Source organism: Humulus lupulus, chromosome 1 (assembly GCF_963169125.1).
Source record: "Humulus lupulus chromosome 1, drHumLupu1.1, whole genome shotgun sequence".
NCBI lineage: Eukaryota > Viridiplantae > Streptophyta > Magnoliopsida > Rosales > Cannabaceae > Humulus > Humulus lupulus.
The window spans coordinates 267260831-267284202 of NC_084793.1; the positions used below are offsets into that span (position 1 = coordinate 267260831).

General features: G+C 36.1%; 1 protein-coding gene across 1 annotated transcript; it reads right to left on the bottom strand.

Annotated features, from left to right (window-relative positions):
• Nucleotides 1–18310: 18310 nt before the first annotated feature.
• Nucleotides 18311–19847, bottom strand: LOC133834024 (uncharacterized). The gene is made up of 4 exons (XM_062263556.1): nucleotides 19685–19847; nucleotides 19147–19349; nucleotides 18557–18844; nucleotides 18311–18466 (listed from the first exon to the last, which is right to left on the bottom strand). Exons 1-4 carry the CDS (start codon nucleotides 19845–19847, stop codon nucleotides 18311–18313), a joined length of 810 nt encoding a protein of 269 aa, XP_062119540.1.
• Nucleotides 19848–23372: the final 3525 nt, after the last annotated feature.

Consider the following 23372-nt stretch of genomic DNA (forward strand, 5'->3'; position numbering starts at 1 on the left):
TTGGATGGTGAAACCAATATGGTTGTTGGTGACACTAGTGATGATGATCTGTTGTCTTTCAAACAGGCAATGGCTAGCCCTGAAAAGGAACTATGGCTCGAAGCCATGAAACAGGAAATGGAGTCCATGTACTCAAATTCCGTCTGGGATCTTGTGGAAGCACCTAGTGACTTTAAGGCCATTGGGTGCAAGTGGATCTACAAGAAGAAACGAGGTGTTGATGGAAATATCGAGACTTATGAAGCTCAATTAGTGGCAAAGGGTTATACCCAAAGAGAAGGCATGGACAATGAGGAAACTTTTAGTCCGGTAGCCATGCTCAAATCCATTCGTATCCTCCTATCCATATCAACCGCTCTCGACTATGAGATCTGGCAAATGGACATCAAGAAAACTTTTCTTAATGGAAAGCTTGACGAAGTCATTTATATGGATCAGCCAGAAGGATTTAAAGTATTTGGACAAGAAGGAAAAGTTTGCAAGTTGAATAGGTCCATCTATGGACTTAAGCAAGCTTCTCGTTCCTGGAATCTTAGGTTTGATGAAATAATCAAAACCTATGGCTTTGAACAAAATATTGATGAGCCCTGTGTTTACCAACTGAAGGAAAATCAAATAGTGGTATTCCTGGTTCTTTATGTAGATGATATCTTACTCATTGGAAACAATATTAAGAAATTATCAGATGTGAAGAATTGGCTGAGCACTCAATTCCAGATGAAGGATTTGGGTGAAGCAAGTTATGTTCTAGGTTTCCAGATCATCAGGGATAGAAAGAACAGACTCTTAGCTCTATCTCAAGCAGCTTACATAGATAAAGTGCTTGAACGTTTCTCAATGAAAAATTCCAAGAAAGGGCGTCTACCGTCCCGCCATGGAATTCATCTTTCAAAGAAGTAGTCTCCCCAAACTCTTGAAGAGGAAGATGCATTGAGAAAATTTCCTTACGCATCTGCAGTTGGAAGTCTAATGTATGCTATGTTGTGCACTAGACCAGATATCTGCTATGTAGTAGGAGTAGTGAGCAGGTATCAGTCAAACCCAGGACCGGAAGATTGGATAGCAGTTAAGCATATCCTGAAGTATTTGAGACGGACTAGGGATTATATGTTAGTATACAAGGGTGGTGTTCTGAACCCTGTAGGTTACACCGATTCATATTTTTAGACTGATGTCGATGACAGGAAGTCTACTTCTGGAATGGTGTTTACTCTTGGGGGTGGAGCTGTGATTTGGAGATGTGTAAAGCAGTCTGAAATCTCAGATTCCACCATGGAGGCTAAGTACATAGCCACGTCAGAAGCAGCTAAGGAAATAGTCTGGCTAAAGAAGCTCTATTAAGATCTTTGTGTTATTCCAAAAATGGATAAATCGCTTGTGTTGTTTTGTGACAATACAGGAGCGATAGCCAACTCGAAAGAACCTTGAAGTCACAAGAGGAGTAAGCATATAGAAAGGAGGTATCACATTATTCGAGAATATGTGGCCAGGGGAGATGTAAAGGTTATGAAGATTGCAACTGAAGACAATCTTGCAGATCCGTTTACAAAGACACTACCAGAAACTACATTTGATAAGCATATCAAGGAAATGGGATTAGTAGAATTGAGGCATTAGTTTCAATTAGTGCAAGTGGGAGTTTGTTGGGGTTTTATGCCCTAATTAAAACCCAAATTCTTTGTAATCTCATTTTATTATCAATAAAAGAATAGAAATCATTTTTTGACTTGGTAAATCACTTTGCTCACATGTTTTATTTTCATGATTATTTGTTTAATATAAATTTCTATTAAATCCTGAGCATATAACTAATTGTATTTATAGTGACTTAATCACAGTGGAATATAAATATGATTATATGTTCAAAATAAGTTAGTCCTAAAATTAGTCAGTGCACAGGATTTACACTGACTTGCCAATCTACGATATTATTTGCATACACATTACAGTGTTATGTTCTTTCCAGAACATTAGCAAAGTAGATAAGATCGAATGTATTTGTTACATTGGACATGACCGATATTGACAGTTGATAAGATAAGTAAACATACCGTCATTATCTATTCTAGTCATATCATATAGTTGACCATAGGTCAATTCAATCTCAATTATGAGTGGTTAATATTCTAACTGATTGTATTATTTAAGTTCTTTGACTTGTTCGTTACCAGCTTACCCTACGGACTAGCCCATACTTACATCTTGGAAACTCGGTAGTATAATTGAGTGGGAGTGTTAATCATAGATATGAACATCTATAGCTTCTGATGAAGAAGTGAAATGATGGTTTCCTTTTAGTTTGGTTCAAGGTGTTAAATGATAGAGATCTCATTTCTGTAATTAAATTAGTTTATTGAAATATCATTTACAATGAACTAAGTGCTTTAAGGATAAAATACAATGAGGGGTAAAACAGTATTTTAGTCCTATCTCATTGTAGACCGTCTATAGAGGATTGGGTGACAATTATGGTTGTAACAATGGATAATTAATAGCGTATCTATATTTGTTATAGAGTGTTCTATGAATTCAAGAGTGCAATTCCGAGTCTATAGTGGAGTCACAAGGAATTAATAAGTTAGTAAATTTATTTGTTAGATTTATGATAACTTATTGGAGCTTGATTTCATAGGCCCACGATCTCCATTGTACCTTGGATAAAATCATCTGCATAGTCTCAATTAACTGATTTAATTATCAATTAGAATTATCAAAGTTGACCAGGTCAATTTTGGATAGTTTCACAGAGTTATGTAATTTTGAGAAGAAAAGAGAAATTATGTCAGATTTATTAATTAAGATAAATTGGTATCTAAATTAATAAATAAGTTTAAATCAAGGTTCAAATTATAAATAATTAATTTGATAAAGGATTTAAATGATTAATTAATTAATTAAATCAATATAAAATAATACATGCCTTGATTTTAAGTCCAATGGGCTTATAATCAAATGAGAAATTTCACAGGCCTAAAGCCCATGATAATTTTGACCTAGGGCTTTAAAATGGCTATTATTTTATTGATTTTTTAATTAAATTAAATGGCCTAATTGAGTCTATAAAAGGAGTGCTTAGAGAGAAGTCATAAGTTAAGATTTCTGAGACGACAGATAAGTTTAATCACTGGTTTTCTGATAGTTTTAGATTCTCTCTAAACACAAGTCATTTTCTAAGCCTCTTTGTTATTTTCTCTTCTTCTCTCTATATCTATCTCATGTGTTGAGAATTGCCAACACTAGTCTAGATGATTCTAAGGATACATTGGAAGGCTGTGAAGAAAATAGAAGATCGGTTCAGTTTCTTGATAATACTCAGCGACAGAGAGGATACAAGAGTTAGAGAATCTGAAGGAAGGACTCTTTAATTCCGCTGCGTATATTATAAGTATTCTATTCATTGTTTCTCTTTGAATTCAATTTTAGAAACATGTTTTAGGCTATCTCGTATTAATTATTTTAATATTAGATCTACATGAAAATAAATAAAGATTCTGTATAAGTTTTGTAACAACATATGTGACCGCTTGACCACCACGACCAATGTTTCTCAGAGGAACTAGGGTTTAACCCTATTTTTTCCGCTTAGGTTGGCAGACTGTAACTTTTGAATTGTAATGACCATTTTGGAACTGTAAACCACTTGTAAACATTTATTATGGGATCCCATGTATAGTTTAATGTTTTTAATGAAACATCCATTCCTTTTTTAATCAAAATTTTTAATTCTGGACCAGTAATCACATTTAGATGCAAGTTTATAGCCTAATTACTCGTATAGAAAGTTGAACACTATTTAAAATATACAGTGTAATGGTCTTGGCTAACTAGGGCGTTACACATTTGTTGCATTGTGAATGCCTGGTTGCATTGTTTACTTTTGAATGGCACTGGCTTATCAGCCAGAAATGACAATAGTGATGAGCACTGGTTGTATGGAATTGACTTATGAGTCAAGAGTGACAATAACATATTGAACAATGGTTGATATGATTAGTTCTAATCAACAAGAGCATTATATGCTCATCCGACCTATTGGTCGAAGAAAACTAAAGTGCATGGCTAGTCTATGACTAGTTACTCAGAGCCAGGGCTAAAAGGCTCAAGTGATTTGATAGTCACATGGCTTAGGGTGCAGGGCCCCAGGATATCTTATTAGTCATCTATTCAGGGCGCAGGACCCCATGATGAGTTAATAGTCATCCCAGGGCGCAGGACCCCAGATTGACTTAATAGTCATCATCTGATTAGGGTTGCGAGCCCCAGAACAATTTCATGATCGTTATTATTATATGTATACATGTAGTAATAAGTTTTCTTGCTGAGCCTTGGCTCACGGGTGCTATGTGGTGCAGGTAAAGGGAAAGAGAAGCTTACCCAGCTTTGAGTGGAGAGCTTAGGTGGCGATGTGTACATATGCGGCCGCTTGACCACCACGACCAAGGTGTTTCTCAGGGGAACTAGGGTTTAACCCTATTTTTGCCGCTTAGATCAGCGGATTGTAACTTTGAATTGTAATGGCCCTTTTGGATTGTAAACAACTTTGTAAACACTTTTATGGGATCCCATGTATAGTTTAATGTTTTAAATAAAATATATCCATTCCTTTTGATCGAGATTTTAACCCTGGCCCATTAATAGCACTTAGATGCACGCTTATGGCCTAAAGACTCATTTAGCGAGTTAAGCACTATTTAAAGTACATAGTGTGGCGATCTTGGCTAACCAGGGCATTACAAAAGCTAACCTGCCGCCTCTAAGGAACCAGCCTCCGTCTCTAGTTGCGTCGATACGGACACTTGAGCTAGGGTCGAGCTATCTGTATGCCTTGGTTCTTCCATTTTCGATTTTGGGCAATCCATCTTGATGTTTCGAATTATCCCAGATAGAAAACATGCCTTCACTCGACATTCTCCCAGATGGCGTCTCCTACACCTGGCGCATACTAGATAACTTCTCCAGACCACGTTGCTGCCTTGGCAGCCACCTTGAGAGCTATGACCCCTCATGTCAGGACCACATGTAATAGAACTGTTAAGGGTCTTTCTTTTTTGGTTACTAGGGCCTCCGCCCTTACCTGATCCCGCTAATCGGGGTGCCATTGTCTGAGCTTCCTGCCCTATGACACTCTCACTCCATATCTTATTTTCTACATCCTCTATAGCAATGGCCCTCTCTACTGCCTGTGCGTAGGTAGAAATCTCATGTACTGGAGCGATCATCACTCTCTGGGCTACCCCAAAGTTCAATCCTCGATTGAATCGTTCCTTCCGGACCACATCTGTTGGTACCAAATCAAAAGCGAATTTGGCCAACCCATCAAATTCTTTGACATACTCTGTCACTGTCTTACTATCCTAAACCAAGTTGATAAACTCATTGGTCTTTGCAATATGAATTGCATCACAGTAATATCTTTCGTTAAAAAATTGTCTGAATTCCTCCCAACGCATCATGATAACATTTCGGGTTTGGGATACCACTTCCCACCACGTTCGGGCATCCTCCCGCAGCATGTACGTGGCAGAAGTCACTTTATCATTGCCTACTGCTCCCATATAGTCAAGGGTGGAGCTAATCATGCCCATCCACTATTCAACTCTGAACGAATCCAAGGCTCCCTCGAAAACTGAAGGGTAATGCTTCTGGAATCTTTCATACAGTAGTTCCCATCTGATTCCACCTTCAGGTTGAACCGAATCTGGTGCCATTGTTATCAAAACATACAAAGTAGCATTCTCTCATGGAACCCGTTGTCTCAACCACTTAATCTCCTCCTCCTGTTTTTGCAGTCGTGCTTGCATGCCAGCAAACATTGCTGCCAATTCCAGGTGGCAGATGGAGGGTTCTGGCCCCAACTATCATTCGCAACCCCAACATTAACAATGCCCGATTCAATTGACTGCCTTGGATACCTAATTTCTGAATCTGTTCGCAGGCAATGACTTAACCTATCAGGCATGATATTCATATCCAGAACTATTGCACAAGCAGGGCAAAACAACACAATATCCACATACAATATGCATACGAAGACAGAAGTCTATAACGTTCATGCATCAATTATCAAGCCTTACTCCCACAAGATACATATACAAATCATGTTCTCTATTCTAGCATGCAGATAAGACATTTAAGTTCAATTTAAATTGTTAAACACATCGTCGCGTTATTAGATATCAAACTGTGAGTCGAGATTATCTTTAGCGATGAGTGTACATGCCCAACTTGTCTTTCGGAATCCTTAAACCTAGACGGCTCTGATACCAAGTTGTAATGCTTTGGTTAGCCCAGACTGGTACACTATGTGTTTAAAATAGTGCTTAACTCGCTAAGTGAGTCATTTGGACTTAAACGTGTAATTAAAGACTAAATCGAGGATAGGTACTAAAAATTTTGGTCAACGAAGTAATTAATTTTCATTAAAAATATTAAGTTTATACACGAGATCCCAAAAATGTTTACAAACTAATAAAAGACAAATAAAATATAGATTAACAATCCTAAGCAACAAAACAGGGTTCAACCCTAGTTCCTCCCAAGCTATCCCGACCGTGGCGGTCGAGTAGGCTGCATGTGTACACACTGCCCCTGAAGCTCTCCAACTCATGGCTGGTCCAGCTCTCCCTTTCCCTTACATGCACCATGTAGTAACCGTGAGCCAAGACTCAGCAAGAAAACTTAAATCACCAGACACAAATGAGCAACCATAAATAAATAGTAAACTTAAATCGATAAAGCTAATCAACAACATGATACAAGCAATAAGCTTAGTAGGAATAACCTGTTCAATCAAACATATAATCTAATCTCAAAAATCAATGCAGTTAGTTAAGTGTAATCCACACTTCTATTTATTTGTATAACATTCAGGCTCGACGCCCTTAGGCTGAGTCCTCTATTCTAACAGCCGACCCCAACACGCTTAGGCCAGGCTGCATTCCACACGCTTGTTGTCGGCCCTGACACCCTCAGGTCAGCTTTCAGAATAGATTTCATCATGTATATATTGCACAACACGCAATCAAATGCAGCATATACAAGCATGCCTAATGAATAATCACATTCATAACCACAGTCATACCCAATTACAAGGGTTCAAGCCCCGATTACAACCAGGGTGTAGTTTTCTTACCTTGAGTTCTACGCAATAAATGATACGACCTTAAGTACGATCCTGATCCTGAGCCTTGCGATAATCTAGTCACAACACAAACATATTCTTATTAAGGATTGATTTCAAGTCCTCAGCCTCACCACCAGACTCTATTCTTAAGATTACTATTTCCTGTTGTCGGGACGTTAAAAACATCCCTCAAGCCCCCAAGTGGGCCACCAAATGGATTCTTGAACTCCCTGAGGCTTAATCATAAAATCAGCAAAACCACACTTTGGGACACTTGGCACGGTCGTGCCTGCAGAAATTTTATGCTTTCTGGGGTACTGGCGCAGTCGCGCCCTAGATCAGCGTGGATGCGCTACTAATTCCGAAACCAAAAAAAATAAAAACTCAAAAATCAAATCCCTTGGTTCTTGGGACACTAGTGCGGTTGCGCCACAACCTAGTGCGGTTGCGCTAAGTCACCTGAAACCCAAAAGTTACCTAGAAGCTAACATGTTCTTCCCCTAAACCAAAACTGTGATTCCCTTGCATACCAGACCCAGAAAATCGACCCCAAACGATCTTCCCAGCAAGTTCACAACCATAAAACGCACCATAAAATCCTAACAACCCAAAACCAAAGTTAATATACCACAAAAACTCATTCAAACTTATCAAAACAACATTAGAACACAATTTGCACTTCTTGAGTTTCAAACTCATGCTTCTCTCCCAAAATCCGAGAATCACTCTGCAAATCAAGACTTCCAGTAGCAAACAGACCATCAATTCAGTTTAAAAAACCAATTACTACCATCATTCTATGACCTAAGCAACATCAATTCCCCAAAATCATTATATCCAAACTCAATTACCCAAAGCTCAATACCACAACCATTGAAATGAAAAATAGGGTATCTAAGTGCTCACCTCCTCTGAATTTTGTGTTGCAGCTGAATAGAGAGACCCTTGGCAGCTCCTAGCTCCTTCCCTTGCTCCTGAAATCCCTCCAAGCTTCCTTGAATCACCAAAAATCCCCTTCAAGCTCAAGACCTTCCTTAGCATCAATGCACCATAAGAAAGAACCAAGAGAAAGGGGAAAAAATGTGTAAGTGTGCTCCCTAGTGCAGCTACCCCTTGCTTTAATGCATAGGTCAAATGACTATATTACCCCCACTAACAGTTAACCCCAAGGCATCCTTTAAGGGTACTAAGGTCATTTTCCACCAACCCCACTAAACCTCAAATTAACACCCTAAATTCTTAATGAAATTACTAACCTCCAAATGCAATTATTTCCTCCAAAAAATGTTCCACTAACTCCCGACTTGCGCAAAATCACCAAAATACCCCTTGGATCACCTCGAGCAGAGTATAAATCGTCGTTGTGACTTTTTTGCCAAATTGCTCTAAATGATCGACTTAAGCATGTTATCGCAAATATGTCCACATAGTAATGTAGTTCTAATCACATAGCACGTATAATTACAATTATAGCCTTAACTGATCAAAATTACGAAAATGTATTTTTTCACAAAAACGTGGCCACAATTACATTTAATACACATCAACATGCACAAATAGTCATATCTCAATATAAGTCATATATTTCACACAGTCTCACATATATTCAATTAAATCCACACATAAATCCGATTATGCCTTCATGACACAGTAATCAAGACACTCAACCTTAATAACGAATTCGAGACTGTTGACCCTGAATTTGGCCAACTGACACGGAGTCAAATATGCTTGATGTGGACACACACGTTGGAAAGAATATGATGACGAAATAATAAGGAACACAAAAGTTTATAGTGGTTCGGCCCCAGAATCTGGTAATAACCTACGTCCACTTGAATTGTTATTGATATAGGATTCAAAGGAGTGATCAAAGAACTAGGGTTCAATGAGTTTCACTAACCTCTGAAGAACAAAACAATCTATCAAATAAAATCACTCTAGTCTCAAATAATTCGAAGGCCAAAAGTCCCTTCCTTGAGCTATCTTTCTCTATTTATAGGCTCAAGGGGGATTATATTAATTTGTTACAGATATTATTTCCTAAATAATCGGATACTCAGGAAATTATGGGAGTCAATTTCGGGATTGACTAAGATCTTTAAAAAAGTATCATAAGGCACGCGGAACCCGCGACCGTGCTGGTCGCAGGTAAGCTTCGACTACCTTTCGCTTATGATATCTCTTCTGGTCGATACCCTAGCAGAATTCCGCCAAGTTCCAGCCACGTGTCCAGGAATCACTTGCCACGTCATTCGTGCCTGTTTTTTGGATAACAGGGACGTTACATATATAATGTTTAGTTTTTTGTATGATTTATTTTGTATATTTTTTTTATTTGTTAATTTCTTTAATATTAAAATTTAGGTTCAAAGATAAAATAACCAATCCAATCTTACAATTGGATTTGATTGGATTGGATGATGATTTCCAACATCCAACCTTTAATTAGATTGGATTGATTATGAGTAAAAAAGTTGGATCATCTGATAAGCATCCATAATCCTTCAAAATAAAAATATAGCCATCAATATAAATATGGCATAATTATGTTTTTTTTCTTCAAATTTATGGGAATGTTTTTTTATAAATATGAACTTTTAAATATAAAAAAGCCATAAAAAAGTAAAAAAATTAAATGTTCATATTTTTGTAAAACAACTTAAAATATACCATAAATATGAAAAAATCTATACTTTCTATTACTTAACTTTGTCAATTGTTCTGATTTTTTTTTGTCAAGGACTAGGCTGACATGTGTCACATCTTAATATTGGTCCATTTAATAAATATTTTTTAAAAATGATTTAAATTAATTTTTTAATATAAAAATATTGCTACAAAAAAAAATTATAATATAAAAATTAACTAAGATATATTTTAGAGTATAATAAAAATGACATTTTCAAGTTTCTAGATGACTTTATATGCAACATTAGTGATAACATTGTGTACAAAGTTTATTGATTGCCATTTTTATGTGTTTCAACAACCTAAACATTTATTTATTAATTTAAAACAAAAACTGATGAAAAAGGTTATAGTTGTTTTTATTTAGTTTTAACCAAAAAAAGAAAATAGAAAAAAATCAATGTACAAAAGTTACATGTTGTTTATATCATTTTCTACAACCAAAATAAATAAATAAATACATATTTTATTTTAAATAAAAAAAGAAAAGGAATAAAAATATAAACAATAATTATTAAAAAATTAAAATTATATTGAAAGATAGAAATTCAGCCCAAAAAGATATAATAAATGAAATGATTTTTTTAATCTCTATATATAGAACATATAATTGAAGTATTATTATGTGCGTGGTTACATGCTGAAGCTTGATACTTTATTATCCTTCTCTTCACGTATATGCAATTAAAATAACAATAATGTGAGTATTTGCAGCATAAATACTCAATATTTTACACTTATTATAATTAAATATCTAATTTTTTATTTTTATGATAAAAATATCCAATGTTCAATATATGTTAAAGATAAATACTTAATCTTGTTTTTTTGTGGAAAAAATACCAAAAGTTGCTAAAAAATTACTTTTATCAGTACCTCATCTGTTGGAGCTGTTAATTATAGACTCACCAGATTTGTATAACTCTATAAATTGAGTATTTTTATCCTCAAAATATGTATTTTTTAAATTAGAATTAATTTAAAATGTCTTTTTAATTCATTTTTATAATTTAAAATATTTTTATTAAAGAAATTATGAAATAGAGCAATTACAGGATGACAAATGTCTGTTTAGTCAACATGTTTAATAGTTCTAACAGAAGAGATACTCATAAAAACAATATTTTGCAACTTTAAGTATTTTTTCCGTAAAGAAAAAATATAAGATATTTATCTTTAATGGGCACTTCTTTAGTCCCTCACTTCATTTTGAGGGACTAAGTTCATCACAAATTATTAACCTTTGGATAATTGGAGATTCTCTTTTAATGGTGAGATGAATATTTTTGTATGAAAAAGCATCAATATACTTTTTTACCCTTAGCAACTTGTTACCTGTTACTTTTATTTCCAAAATATAACTTTCTCTTCAAAAGTTGTTATACCTCTTTCTCTCTCTATATATATATTAGACTTATCCAAATATTTAACCAACTTATTTTTTTCTATCTAAAGTTGGGTACTAAAGAATTATGGAAACACTTAAAAGTAGTATAGTTACATGTAAATATATAACATATTTTTGTATAAATCTGTAAAAAAATAAATTTGATATGTTTCTTCTTGATTTGCTTATGCTACGTATTTGGAGTTCAAGAATTTTTATTTTTTTTCATAAATGTATATCTTGTTTTATTTTATTTATTTTTGGTATGACAAATTTGTATTTAATAACTTTGTTTATATTTTTAATTGAATATGTTAAGATATAATATAATTTTACTATATTTCTATAGTACTTAAATTCATGATTTTGTAATTATTTGAAATACATAAATTTATTTAATATAAGTTAAGAGTGTGTGCACTGAATTAGATAATTAGGAAAGAAAAACAATTTCTTACGTTTAAATATTTAATAAATATATTTTGCTAATGATTTCTAATTATAAGGTTTTCATCCAAAAATAATCTTGAATAAAAATAAATAATGTATGTATTTAATAATCATACCACTAATTTAAATAACACTAAAATAAATAAATAATTTTATTTTACCTTTTATTGATCAAGATTATTAATTGTAGTACTAAAATATTAAATAGTTTATTTTTATATGGTCCAACAGTAACTTTATCACTACTTGAACACCAATTTTATAGTTCATCACGATCTTGCATAAAATGGCTATATTAGGGACAAAAATAATTGTACCAATAAAATCTCGAAAATGCTAACTTTTAAGGGTCAACAGGTGAAATTTGTGACTTTAGTCACTAATCGAATATCAATTTGCTATTTTTTCATGATACTAAATAAAATAGACACATTACATTACTACAAAATTGATGTGGGATGACAATTGTTCAAAACTTGACAATTGGAAAATTAATTGGGTCCTACTATAATTTTGTAAGTTCAAAGCTTAGATTACACAACCGTGATTGGGGATGTTCTACTATAACACATATTCATACAATCGACACATCCCAATTACTTGACCCCATCTTCCATGCAATCAATAGCAAATTATTAATTTCCTCGTCAACTAAGCCGCCAATGTGGTTTGCAATTTAAACCTATGTACTTCACCGTACAAGTCAAATGAAGTTACAAAAGTATAGTATGAATGATTCATCAATTGATCATCTTTTTATATTGTATGAGATTAAATTTTTAGTTATAATAGTCATCCCACCAATTTTAAGGAAATTCTAAATAATTTATAGTGCTGAAATCAAAGTTCAAATAGTCTGTTTTCCATGATAATAAAAAAAATTAGGCACATGTGCAACTGACTGTTTGAACTCTGATTTCGGTACTGTAAATTATTCAAAATTTCTGGAAAATTGGGGAGAAGCTTGATATAGATATCATGTATGCCATCATGCAAAAAAATAGAGTTATAATTTCTCCAAGTGCCAAAAATAGAAAATAGCCCTACGGTAGGGGCAAAAGTGATGCCCCACCTATGAAAAATCCTATATATATTACTTTATATATTATAAATGTCAGTTTAACGAAAATTTTTGGTTTCCGTTAGATTTAACACTTTTTTTTATTGTTTTCTGACACCTTTAGTTTGAAATTAATATAAATAAGCTAAATAAATTTAAAAAAATCTAAATAAGGTAAATATATTGAAAATAAAAATAAAAATTAATAAATGAGCCATAATTATTTCTTATCACATATTTTAAAATTTCATATTAAAGTATTTAAATTACTCTATCAATTATGTTTTCAAAACTATACTAGTGGGAAAGCGTGGGTTCATTTTAAGAATCTCAGATTTTCAGGGGAAAAGTTGACGGTTACCCAAAAAGGTGATAATTTGGGGATTTGTGCAATTAAAAACCCTAATTCAGAACCCCATTTCTGGGCTTACACGATACATAACCCGTAGTCTAAAAACACCTCATGTTTGCATTTTTTACACTAAATATGGGTTTTCGAACTATGTTGTCAAAGATTTTGAATAGAAAGTTTATGCTAAACAATATTGCTAAAACTACCAACTACAACATACATTCATACAGGAATGAAAAACACAAAATGCACGAAGAAATAAAAATACGAGAATAAAGAATAAGAAACTTACACAGAGAAGCTTGCAGGTACAGTAAGATCGACGACTGTAGGAGCGGTTGCAAGAAAGCTCACATGGAGTCGAAAATGCAAGGTGTGTTATGTCTCTTCGGATTGGAGAACATGCAAAGATTAAAGAATTTTAAGCTCTCTGAAACTCAAAACGTAAAGATAAAAGTGAAGAAGAAGAGAAGATGAGACTATATATATATATATATATATGCATACCAAGAGGAGGTCAAGGGTTGACCTAATATGGGCCATTGGCTGGATTCGGTATCTGATCAAATGGTCGGGTGCAAACGTGGCAATGGCTGCAAAAAGCTAGCATGCGAATAGAGATGGGTGTGGTGAAAAAGTACTTGAGTACTTTGATTAAGCAATCCACGACTGACGCGTGTCCACACTCGAGTGTAGTAGGTGGCTCAGTTTTCGAAAGAGGCAGTTCAAAAGTTTTCTTTCTCATAAGATTTGAACTAATACTTTTGAGGGGGAAAAATGTTACACCCCAATTTTGAGAATAGGAATTTTGATCTCGAAACTCAGGCTCGTAAGGTGTAAGCTCGAAACTAGCACATTCGTCATGTGATCAGCAAGTCAGAAACAGTCTCACTGAGCAGTAAATGTGACAACGTTGGGATTGGTGAGCTCGGGAACTACGTAGTCTCGGAGGTGGCAATGGTTTAACACTTGTATAAATTTCTTAATTTATTTCCTACCTTCAGGCAAGACGATTCGAGGTCGAGTATTGTAAGCTCAAAGATGATGGTCTCATCAACATCACTTGTTGAGAACATAGGTGAACCAAGGTGATGAGCTCGCAATAGGTGAACGATCTTGAAGGCGTGTGAATCTAGCTTCCAAGCTCGCAAGCTGTGTGTGAACATGTTTATTGTTGTAAAATCCCTATGTTTAAGGGATTTGGTGTAATTTGTTATTAAATCCCAAATATCATGGGATATTACCGCGTACGTATTAGCTAATGCATTTAATGGCATTATTTTAATTGATTTATAGAATAACTCCCTGAAATATGTGGGAAGAAATTCAGTAAATCACTCTATAAATAAAGTGGGACGATTCATTTGTAAATGATGAAAAACGGTTATTGGAAAAACTCTGTACAATTGCATCAAGAAAGCTATCAGAAAATTCCAAGAAGTTAATAACACAGACTCATGGACTAGGCAAATTTTAACTGTTGAACCACGTAAAAAATCGTGTCTATATTATTTGTTTCCTCTGGTATATTTCGTTTAATTGCTCTTCTCCTCTAAGTTGACGAAAAAAACGGCGTCAACATTAACAAATATTATTTTAATATGCATTTAATAAGTTTATTTCTACTAATATTAAAAAAGAGATGGACAAAAGAAAATATTAATTAATTGAATAATATTACAAATGTTCAAGTTCCAAATGGAAATGCTAAGCACAACTAAATACATAATCAATTGGAACTTTGCCTTTTAGAAACTCCAAAAAGAAAACCTCATAACTATTAACATATAATACAGTATTTGGCCCATACAAATAATTTTTGAGTAAAAACATTCATAAACAATTATTTAGAATGGGTTGACAAGAATCACCAGAACAACAACAATGTAAATACATTAAAGAATAATGATTCTAATGAAACCATATTTATACTCACTAGCCAAAGAAGTAAGGAAGAAAAAGATATGAAACCACAAGGTTTGCATCTAAAATATAAGATACATACTAATTTTTCTCAATGTAAATTTATGACTTGTTCTCTCTCAGCAACTTAAGTTGTTTATAGGAAGCACATTGTGGGTGTGGTTGCACACTTTATGACCAAATACAAACTTCCCGTTCCCTCTCATTACCCTGCACTTCAAAAAAAAAGAAAAAACCTGAATCATAATCAATCTAATCTCTGGTAAAAATCATGTTATAGCAAGATTTTTCTAAGCAAACAGGAGTTTAAAGTTGATATATGTATATATTGTAAATTAAAAATATGATAATTAAGTCCTAAGGAATCAAAGAAGAGAAAGGACAAGATATAAATGTATACCAAGTTGACTACAACAAAAAAATGATCTTTAACTGAGATCACAATTGACAAACCATGAAAATTTGGTTTTAAGTCTACACTTATAAGTCAATGTCTACAGCATTCAATAAATTGAGCTAAAATGTAATGCCTCTCAAACAAGAAAATAGGGGCATCCAAAAGGCTACCCAAAAGAAAAGAATAATTGTAAATGTTCTACTATTATGTATTAGATTTACACAAATAAAACCTCACAAATATGACAACTAGAAGAAAAAATTAGAAATGACGACACACACATTTGGACAAAGAATGAATTACTTGCACAAACTCTCTTTGGGACATTTATGAATTAAATTTCTGGTTATGAATAAAGCTAGAATCATCAACAGAAACTAGAGTCAAGAGGATACAGAACAAGGTACCTCAAACCTGCTTTAAGAATTTGAAACTTAGATTTCTTGTTTGACATAACAAATTTCTTATTTAATATGGTCATTGAATAAGTGATGTCGGAAGAAACAAAAATAACACAAGTGCTTTTATACCTGACAAACTAAGGCCATTTCTGTTGTAGTGAAACAATAACAAGTCTTGAAAAAAAAACCACTAAATTACATCCTCAAACAACCACCAAACTCAATATCTTCACAAAATATTAGAGGGAAACGGAGAACAAAAACCATATTAAAGGAACACAATATTTCATGCAAAATATTTTAAGAAAGCTATTTTTGTTGTCAAGCATGCTTTCTTTCAATATCCCTATAAAGTTGATGTCCTATATACGAAGGACATGCATATCTACACAACATTATTATTGAAAAAGATTTAAAATTCTATCCAAGCTCTTTTAGTTTTCAAATCATGATGTTTATATTAATTTATATAGAAACATCAGCATACGTATATGTGGTTTTTTGTAGGTGATTATAATTCTCCTAAATATATTGTAATTGGTTCACATGTACCAAGATGACAAGAGTCATGCCAACTCAAAAAATACCAAAGAGCAGTATCCTAATCCCCTTAAAAAAAGAGAAGGTGCATTAGACAAGTGTATACAACTATAAGAAATAGCCAAGCAGCATATGTTATAGTTTTATAGTGCATCACACAATAATATAATGTTTGCAATTATATAATTATTTTATTCGGCTTCCTAGAACATAATTGTTGAAACACTAGACAAATACATAACAACAAGATCCTTTATAATACAAATTGTGTTGTATAATCCTTATTTATGTGAAGACACACTTCTTATATAAACAACATATGAGAACATAACCATGAATTAAACAAAATTAAATAGAAATATAAATATAAAAAATAAAATTCCAACTAAGGGAATACAAGACCAAGTCGAATGAACATGCCAAATGTGATTCAACTAAAAAATAATAAAAATATAACTATTAGTATATTTTAGTCAGAATAAAGAACATACTTTTCATCAGAACCCATACACATAACTGGCGGACAAACATAAGCATAAATTCTTCCCGAAAAAGACAAATATATATTTATTAAACCTTGGCTAAATTTTAAATAAATAGTAATGAGTACTCCCATAAAACTTAATTTAAGGAAAATGATAAATTTCTTCCAAAATCAAAGCTAAGTAAAAAAATAATCAGCCTATTTTGACTGCCATAATGAAATACTACAAATCGAGATGAAGAAAACTAACCGGTTTAAGACAAGAGTAAGAATTTCTATTATTTTTTAATTCCTTTCTAATTCATTTGTTTTCCTCATCTTCCAAACAAGGGAAACATATATAGATAAGGAGAGATTGATACCAGGTCATTATTTTGTTGAAGATTTTGGTTTTCATTTTCATATTGGAATAAAAATCAAACTAAACAAAAACAGTTATCCCAATTTGACCAATAAAAGGAAAAGATAAAATTTTGAGCAAAGACTTTGTTTTCCCACTACAGAGAGAGTTAAAGAAAAATAGGGAAAAGCAGGACAGAGGTGTGATTTTGTCAATAACACTTATGCATACATGTAATGAATAATGTGATTAAAAGAAAAAGACAGCAGTAATGCTCAACATAAAACAAAAGGAAAAAAAGCCAGAATCAAACCAATAAGATACAACTCACCATGAAACTTTAAAAAATAGAGTTCTCTAAAGAAGCATGAACTAGTTTCTTTCTAATATATATACAAATTCATTTTTTTATCATCACAAGAGTAAATGACTATCTCTAGTATACATAAATTAAAAAAGAAAATAAGCACTTTAAGACTTATAATTAATGAATGCTTATGCGCTCTGAAACAACATAACCCATTTATATATATAGACATACAAAACAATCATGGGAATTATCACTATCACAAATGTCCCAATTTAATAATTAAAAATAAAATCAACTTAAACTCAAACCTCACTTATCGTGCAAAATCCATGGACGCTTCCACCTGGAAAGTAAAACTATCCTCCATTCCACAAACCATTTTAATGAATGTATCTTCCTTCAATTCCTTCCCATGCAAAAAGTACATCAATAAGAATAACAAGCAACATCAATGATCAACCTTTAGCATCAAAACTTATACACTTAGTGAAGACAGTAACAAATCACAGCAACATGCATATATATATATATATATATATCTTCTCAGTGGTAGACCCAGAAATTTGTTAAAGGGAATATTTTTTCAAAACAAATAATATAATATGCTAAAAAAATAATTAAAATTTTGGAGTTACATTTTACGAGAAATGACTATCAAGAAATCTCAAGCATTACTTAAAAACAGTACACATTGTCATGAAATTTTAGCATAATAAATCAATTTTTCAGCTCGTACATTTGAAGTTGTTCTCGATGGGATTTCATGTTTTGAAAACGATGAATAATAGGCTCATTATCAATAGCATTGAATATATCATTCTCAAGATACACAGTGAAGCTATCATTCAACCATTAATCTCTCATTTTGTTGCGCATTTGATTCTTCACAATGTTCATTGCAGAGAATGCTCTTTCTACTAAAGCTGTTGCAAGTGGAAGCGTTAATGCCAATTTAATAAGCAAATAAACCAATGGATATACCTTATCCTTTTGTGCCTCAACTAGTTTCTAAGAAAGATCAACCATCCCTTTCAAAGCTGAAAACTTGACATGAGAACGCATATCATCAACATATGTTTGAAGTTGATATTCTAGTACCTTTATATCCATTGTAGAAAAATCACATGGATAAAGTTGAGCAAGACGGATTAACTTTCCCTTGTCAAAAGCAGAAAATGAATTAGCTGGAGATAAGCACTCTAAACAAAGTATCAACTCAGTATTAGCCTCATTAAAACGACTATTTACCTCTTGTAGCTGTAAATCTAAAACTGTATTGAAAAAATCAACACGGAAATAGTGAAAATTTGTAAGCTTTGGAGCCTTGCGCTGTGATTTCCCTTGAGGACAATACATATGATTCATATCAAGAACATCAATATTGAACTTCATACAAAAATTAGAAATTTCTTCTACTAAAGAATCTCATCCATTGTCTCTCATCATTTGTAACTGTTTCTTGCATATTTTGACTAAATCCATTGCATTCACAATATCTTGATCACCTTTGTGTAAGACTTGTGACAACTCATTTGTGATCCCAAGAATATTCTTCACCAAATGCAATCATATGTTTGCACCATTTGTAACATAATAGATGCTTCATATTTTTGCTCACTATTCAATCTATCATTTGTAATTTCCTCAAGCACATCAATAATAGATGAAAACATGATATTAAAGCTTACCAAAGTACCAAAGTGTGATCCCCAACGTGTATCACATGGACACTTAATTCCACTTTCTTGATTTTGGCCTCTTCCACTCAAAAGTTCTCCACCTTTTAAGGCTTCGATGACTTTGAGAGCTTGTTTTTCCTGGAGAATGTCACGACGCTTAGATGAGGCTCCAACAACATTCACCACATTAGACACTACGGTGAGAAAAGTACCTATTTTTTCATAAAAATATAAATCGTTATATATATAAATTGTTTATGAAACAAGTATTAGTAGAACATGAATAAAAAGAAAAATACCTATTAAATCATGTTTTTTTGCCACACCCAGGAGTGCTAATTGTAGTTGATGAGCAAAACAATGGACAAAAAAATGCACATTCATTCTCCTTCATGATAATACTTTTCAAACCATTAAACTCTCAACTCATGTTACTAGCTCCATCATACCCTTGACCTCGTAATTTGGATATGCTCAACCCATGCTTTGAAAACCATTTATCAATTGCTATAATTAGCAAGAAACGTTAGAAGTTTGAGAAAAATACCTTGATTATTAGACTCTTGGGACTCATCATGACCATGAAATGCAAGACCTTGTCTTACAAAAAAGCGAATACAATCAACTGAAGCAATTAATCGAACACAGTAACTTATTCGATCTTTGATGTTCTTCTTTAAAAAAAATGTGTTCAATTTGTTGTTTTCCATCCATTAAAGCTTCACATTTTTTGTAACACTTGTAATGACTACTGTACGCCCTGATTTTCCCACGGGCTGATTAACGAGCTGAGATACGGCCTAATCATGACTACCACGTGGACATCCCCAAGACCGGAGCTGCCATCATAAGATCCTACCTCCTTAGCTCGAGGTAACCCAAGGGTTCGCCAAGATTACTTAAGGACTGAGTCTGGACTCTGATGGCCGCAGGTCGAGGTAAGCATCCAGCTCGTGGTACGAGCTAGAGTTGGAGCTGTGACCTTTTGTAAAGTCAACCACGCAAGGTAAACGTGCATCTATCAGACATCACGTGTCTGATATATCCCTGACTTCTCGGACACGCAGCGGGAACGTGCGTATTCAGACACCCAGACTGGGTTGGGTCATGCGGCCCATTATCCCCTTACCTATTGATTTGACTACACTTATGTGTCAGGTTTAGGAATTAATCATGAATGTCACAGAGTTGACATGATAGGTAAGAAGGTCACGGGATAGCCTTCTTACCAACTCCCAGGTGCGTTCTCCTATAAATATGGAGACCCTGGGAGTTACAAAGGGTTGGATTCTATTATGTAAAAAATACCCTATAAAAGAATACCCAGTATATAGCAATAATACTGACTGGTGGAGTAGAAGGATTTTAACCTTTGAACCACCTAAAAAACATATTTTGTGTCACCATTCCATTTCCAAGATCATACATCTATTTCGGTTCAACATAAGCACTAATCCCTTCCTCTTTCTTTTCTTAATTACCTGTTGGCGAAGAACCGCATCAACAGATTGGTGCTTTCATTGAGAGCAAGTTCGATTGGTGCTGTCGCAAACATCCAACCATTGTGACTACTCGATCCAGACATGGTAACGAGACGGAACAACATGATGGGCAGGAAGCTCATCACGTCGCCATCCCCGACGAACAAATTCCTGAGGTCCAACAGCGGCCAGGAAAATAGCCGGTGGGCCAAGATGACACTGGAAGTTCGGCGCCCCGACCACCTAATCCAAACCCAGGTTATTACACGACTGTGGAGATGGAGAATGCTCAGCTAAGGAGCCAGCTAGCAATAGCTAATCAGCAGATCAAGGATGTGTTGGCCCGACTACCCCCTCTTACAACCGACGCTAACGTCGGAAAGAGGCAAGGCGAGGCTCATAAGTCCCGCCGGGGTAATCGGTCCAGGCACAGCCATTCGGACAGACCTCCAACAGCCAAATCCATTCCTTCATCGCACCATCGAGAGGAAAACTTCGGAGAAATTCCTAGAGCCGAACAACAGCAATACAACCGTTCGGTTAGAACTTCAACTCCCAGCTCCCAACCAGCCTCGAGCGCGCCCAGGAGAGCTCGAGGAAATTCCAGAAGGAGATACGGGGAGGGCTCACAGCATCAGATCATCCCCAACAGTCGTCCTGCGCCTCGTATTGATCGCCAGGCACGGGACCCGCAGGTTGGCAGGGCCGAGAGGCCCCCACCTAACCTCATCCGTCCTGACGGAACCAGGATCGCCTCTCCGGTCAGGCATCCTCCCTCTCCAATAAGATATCCTTCTCCTCCTTGGCCCGTCCGAGATATTTCGGCCTATGGAAGTAGCAGGAGAGACCCGCCTTCTGCAGGGCCCTCCCGACGTAGCAGGGCGCCGAGAGAAAGCCCAGATCCTCACAACCAAAGACGGACTCCGAGCCTCTCTAACGGTAGCTACTGGACCGGCAGTCGCCGGAGCGACCTCTCTGGCGGAGACCTGCTCCAGCGTTTAAGCTCGACACAAAGTCCTCGAGCCACCCAAGGGGGCGACCTGCGAGATCGCCTTAACTCTCACAGAGGAGAGCCAGTGGGAGGTGGTAGCCATGCTCGTTCAGGGGGAGACCTGTTCGAAGTACGTAACGGCGGGAATGCCCCAAATAACCTATCTCAAGATAGGAGGGGCAATAACCCACCAAATATGTACAATGGATCTGGAGCTGTTGAAGAGCCCCAGAATAACCAAGGAAATCAGGACCAAACCCTCGAGCGCCTGGCTCAGATGGAGGAGCTGATGAGGAAGCTCCTGTCAGAGAAAGAGAAAGATGAGTATGATTCTGGGGACGAGATGGAGCTCTTCGCCCCCAGCATAGCAGCAACGGCTTACCCACCTGGTTTCCGTATGCCGCACCTGTCTAAGTTCAATGGAGACGGAGATCCGTCGGATCATCTGGGGATGTTCAACACCCTGATGATGGCCCACAACATTGGCCCCGAGCTAAGGTGTCTAATATTTCCCTCCACGAAACATTCTCAGCTTATTTCAAAAGGGCATTCCGAGCCTCCCAGGCTACCCGCGTCAAGGCCGATTCTCTGGCCAACGTGAGGCAGCTACCCGAAGAAACTCTGAAGGCTTACCTGAGCAGGTTCGCGAACGTCGCTGCTCGGGCCAGAGACGTGGATGACAACTCCAAGCTCATGGCCCTGAGAATTGGAATCCTCGTCGGAGGGGAGCTCTGGAAAGATATACAAAGGAAGGGAGTTAGCTCGGTGAACGAATTCCTTAATAGGGCCCAGGAATGGATCAACTTGGAGGAGGTCGAAGCCTCAGCTGCAGGAACCAGCCAGGTCCCTGAGCAGCCCGCTGGAGTGGGGACGGAGGTCGTGGCAGCGACCCAAAATGTCACACAGAACAACCAGCTCGGTGGAGGCAAAAGAAAGGGAAATGGCGAGGGCAGCCAGCATGGCCCAAAGAAGAATAAGCCCGTAGACAAGTTTAAGCCCGTCTACGCGACTTATACTGAGCTCACCCAGTCTAGGGAGAATATCTTCCTAGCTAATTCTACTCGCCTCCCCTGGAAGAGGCCAGAGCCGTTGAAGCACCAGAAGGGGAAGAGAGACACCTCCAAGTTTTTCCGTTTTCACAACGATGTTGGCCACAATACCGACGGTTGTAGGCATTTAAAAGATGAGATCGAGACTCTCATCCGAGCCGGCCCCTTGGCCTAGTACGCGCGGAACAGGGTTCCAACAAGTCGACCTTCTCCGGAAGTCCCGGTCAGTCAGCCCGGATCTCGGGTAGATCAGGACGTCCCTCCTCCCGTGATAGGAGGAGAGATTTCCACAATATCTAGAGGTCCGCATATGGCTAGCACGAGCAGGGGTGCCCAGAAGAGGTACGTAAACGAACTCAAGACACATAATGGAGTAGAGTTCATCCCGGAGCAGCGCCTGCCAAAGCAGCAACGATTAGAGAAACAACCGATCATTTTTACAGAAGAAGATGCGGACCCTGTCCAGTTCCCTCATAACGACCTGGAGCTCGGTCAACCTTCTATTTCGGTCTACGCTGGAGAGGATGGGTTTGACCGTCGCCGAGCTGAAGGTGACCTCCATGATGCTGTATGGTTTTTCGGGGGAAGGATCAGCGGCTATAGGAACAATCGAGCTGGTGATCACCCTAGGAGAAGGACCTCAGACAGTCTCCAAACTCCTTGAGTTCAGGGTCATCGACTGCTCCCCTGCGTACAATGCAATTTTGGGACGAC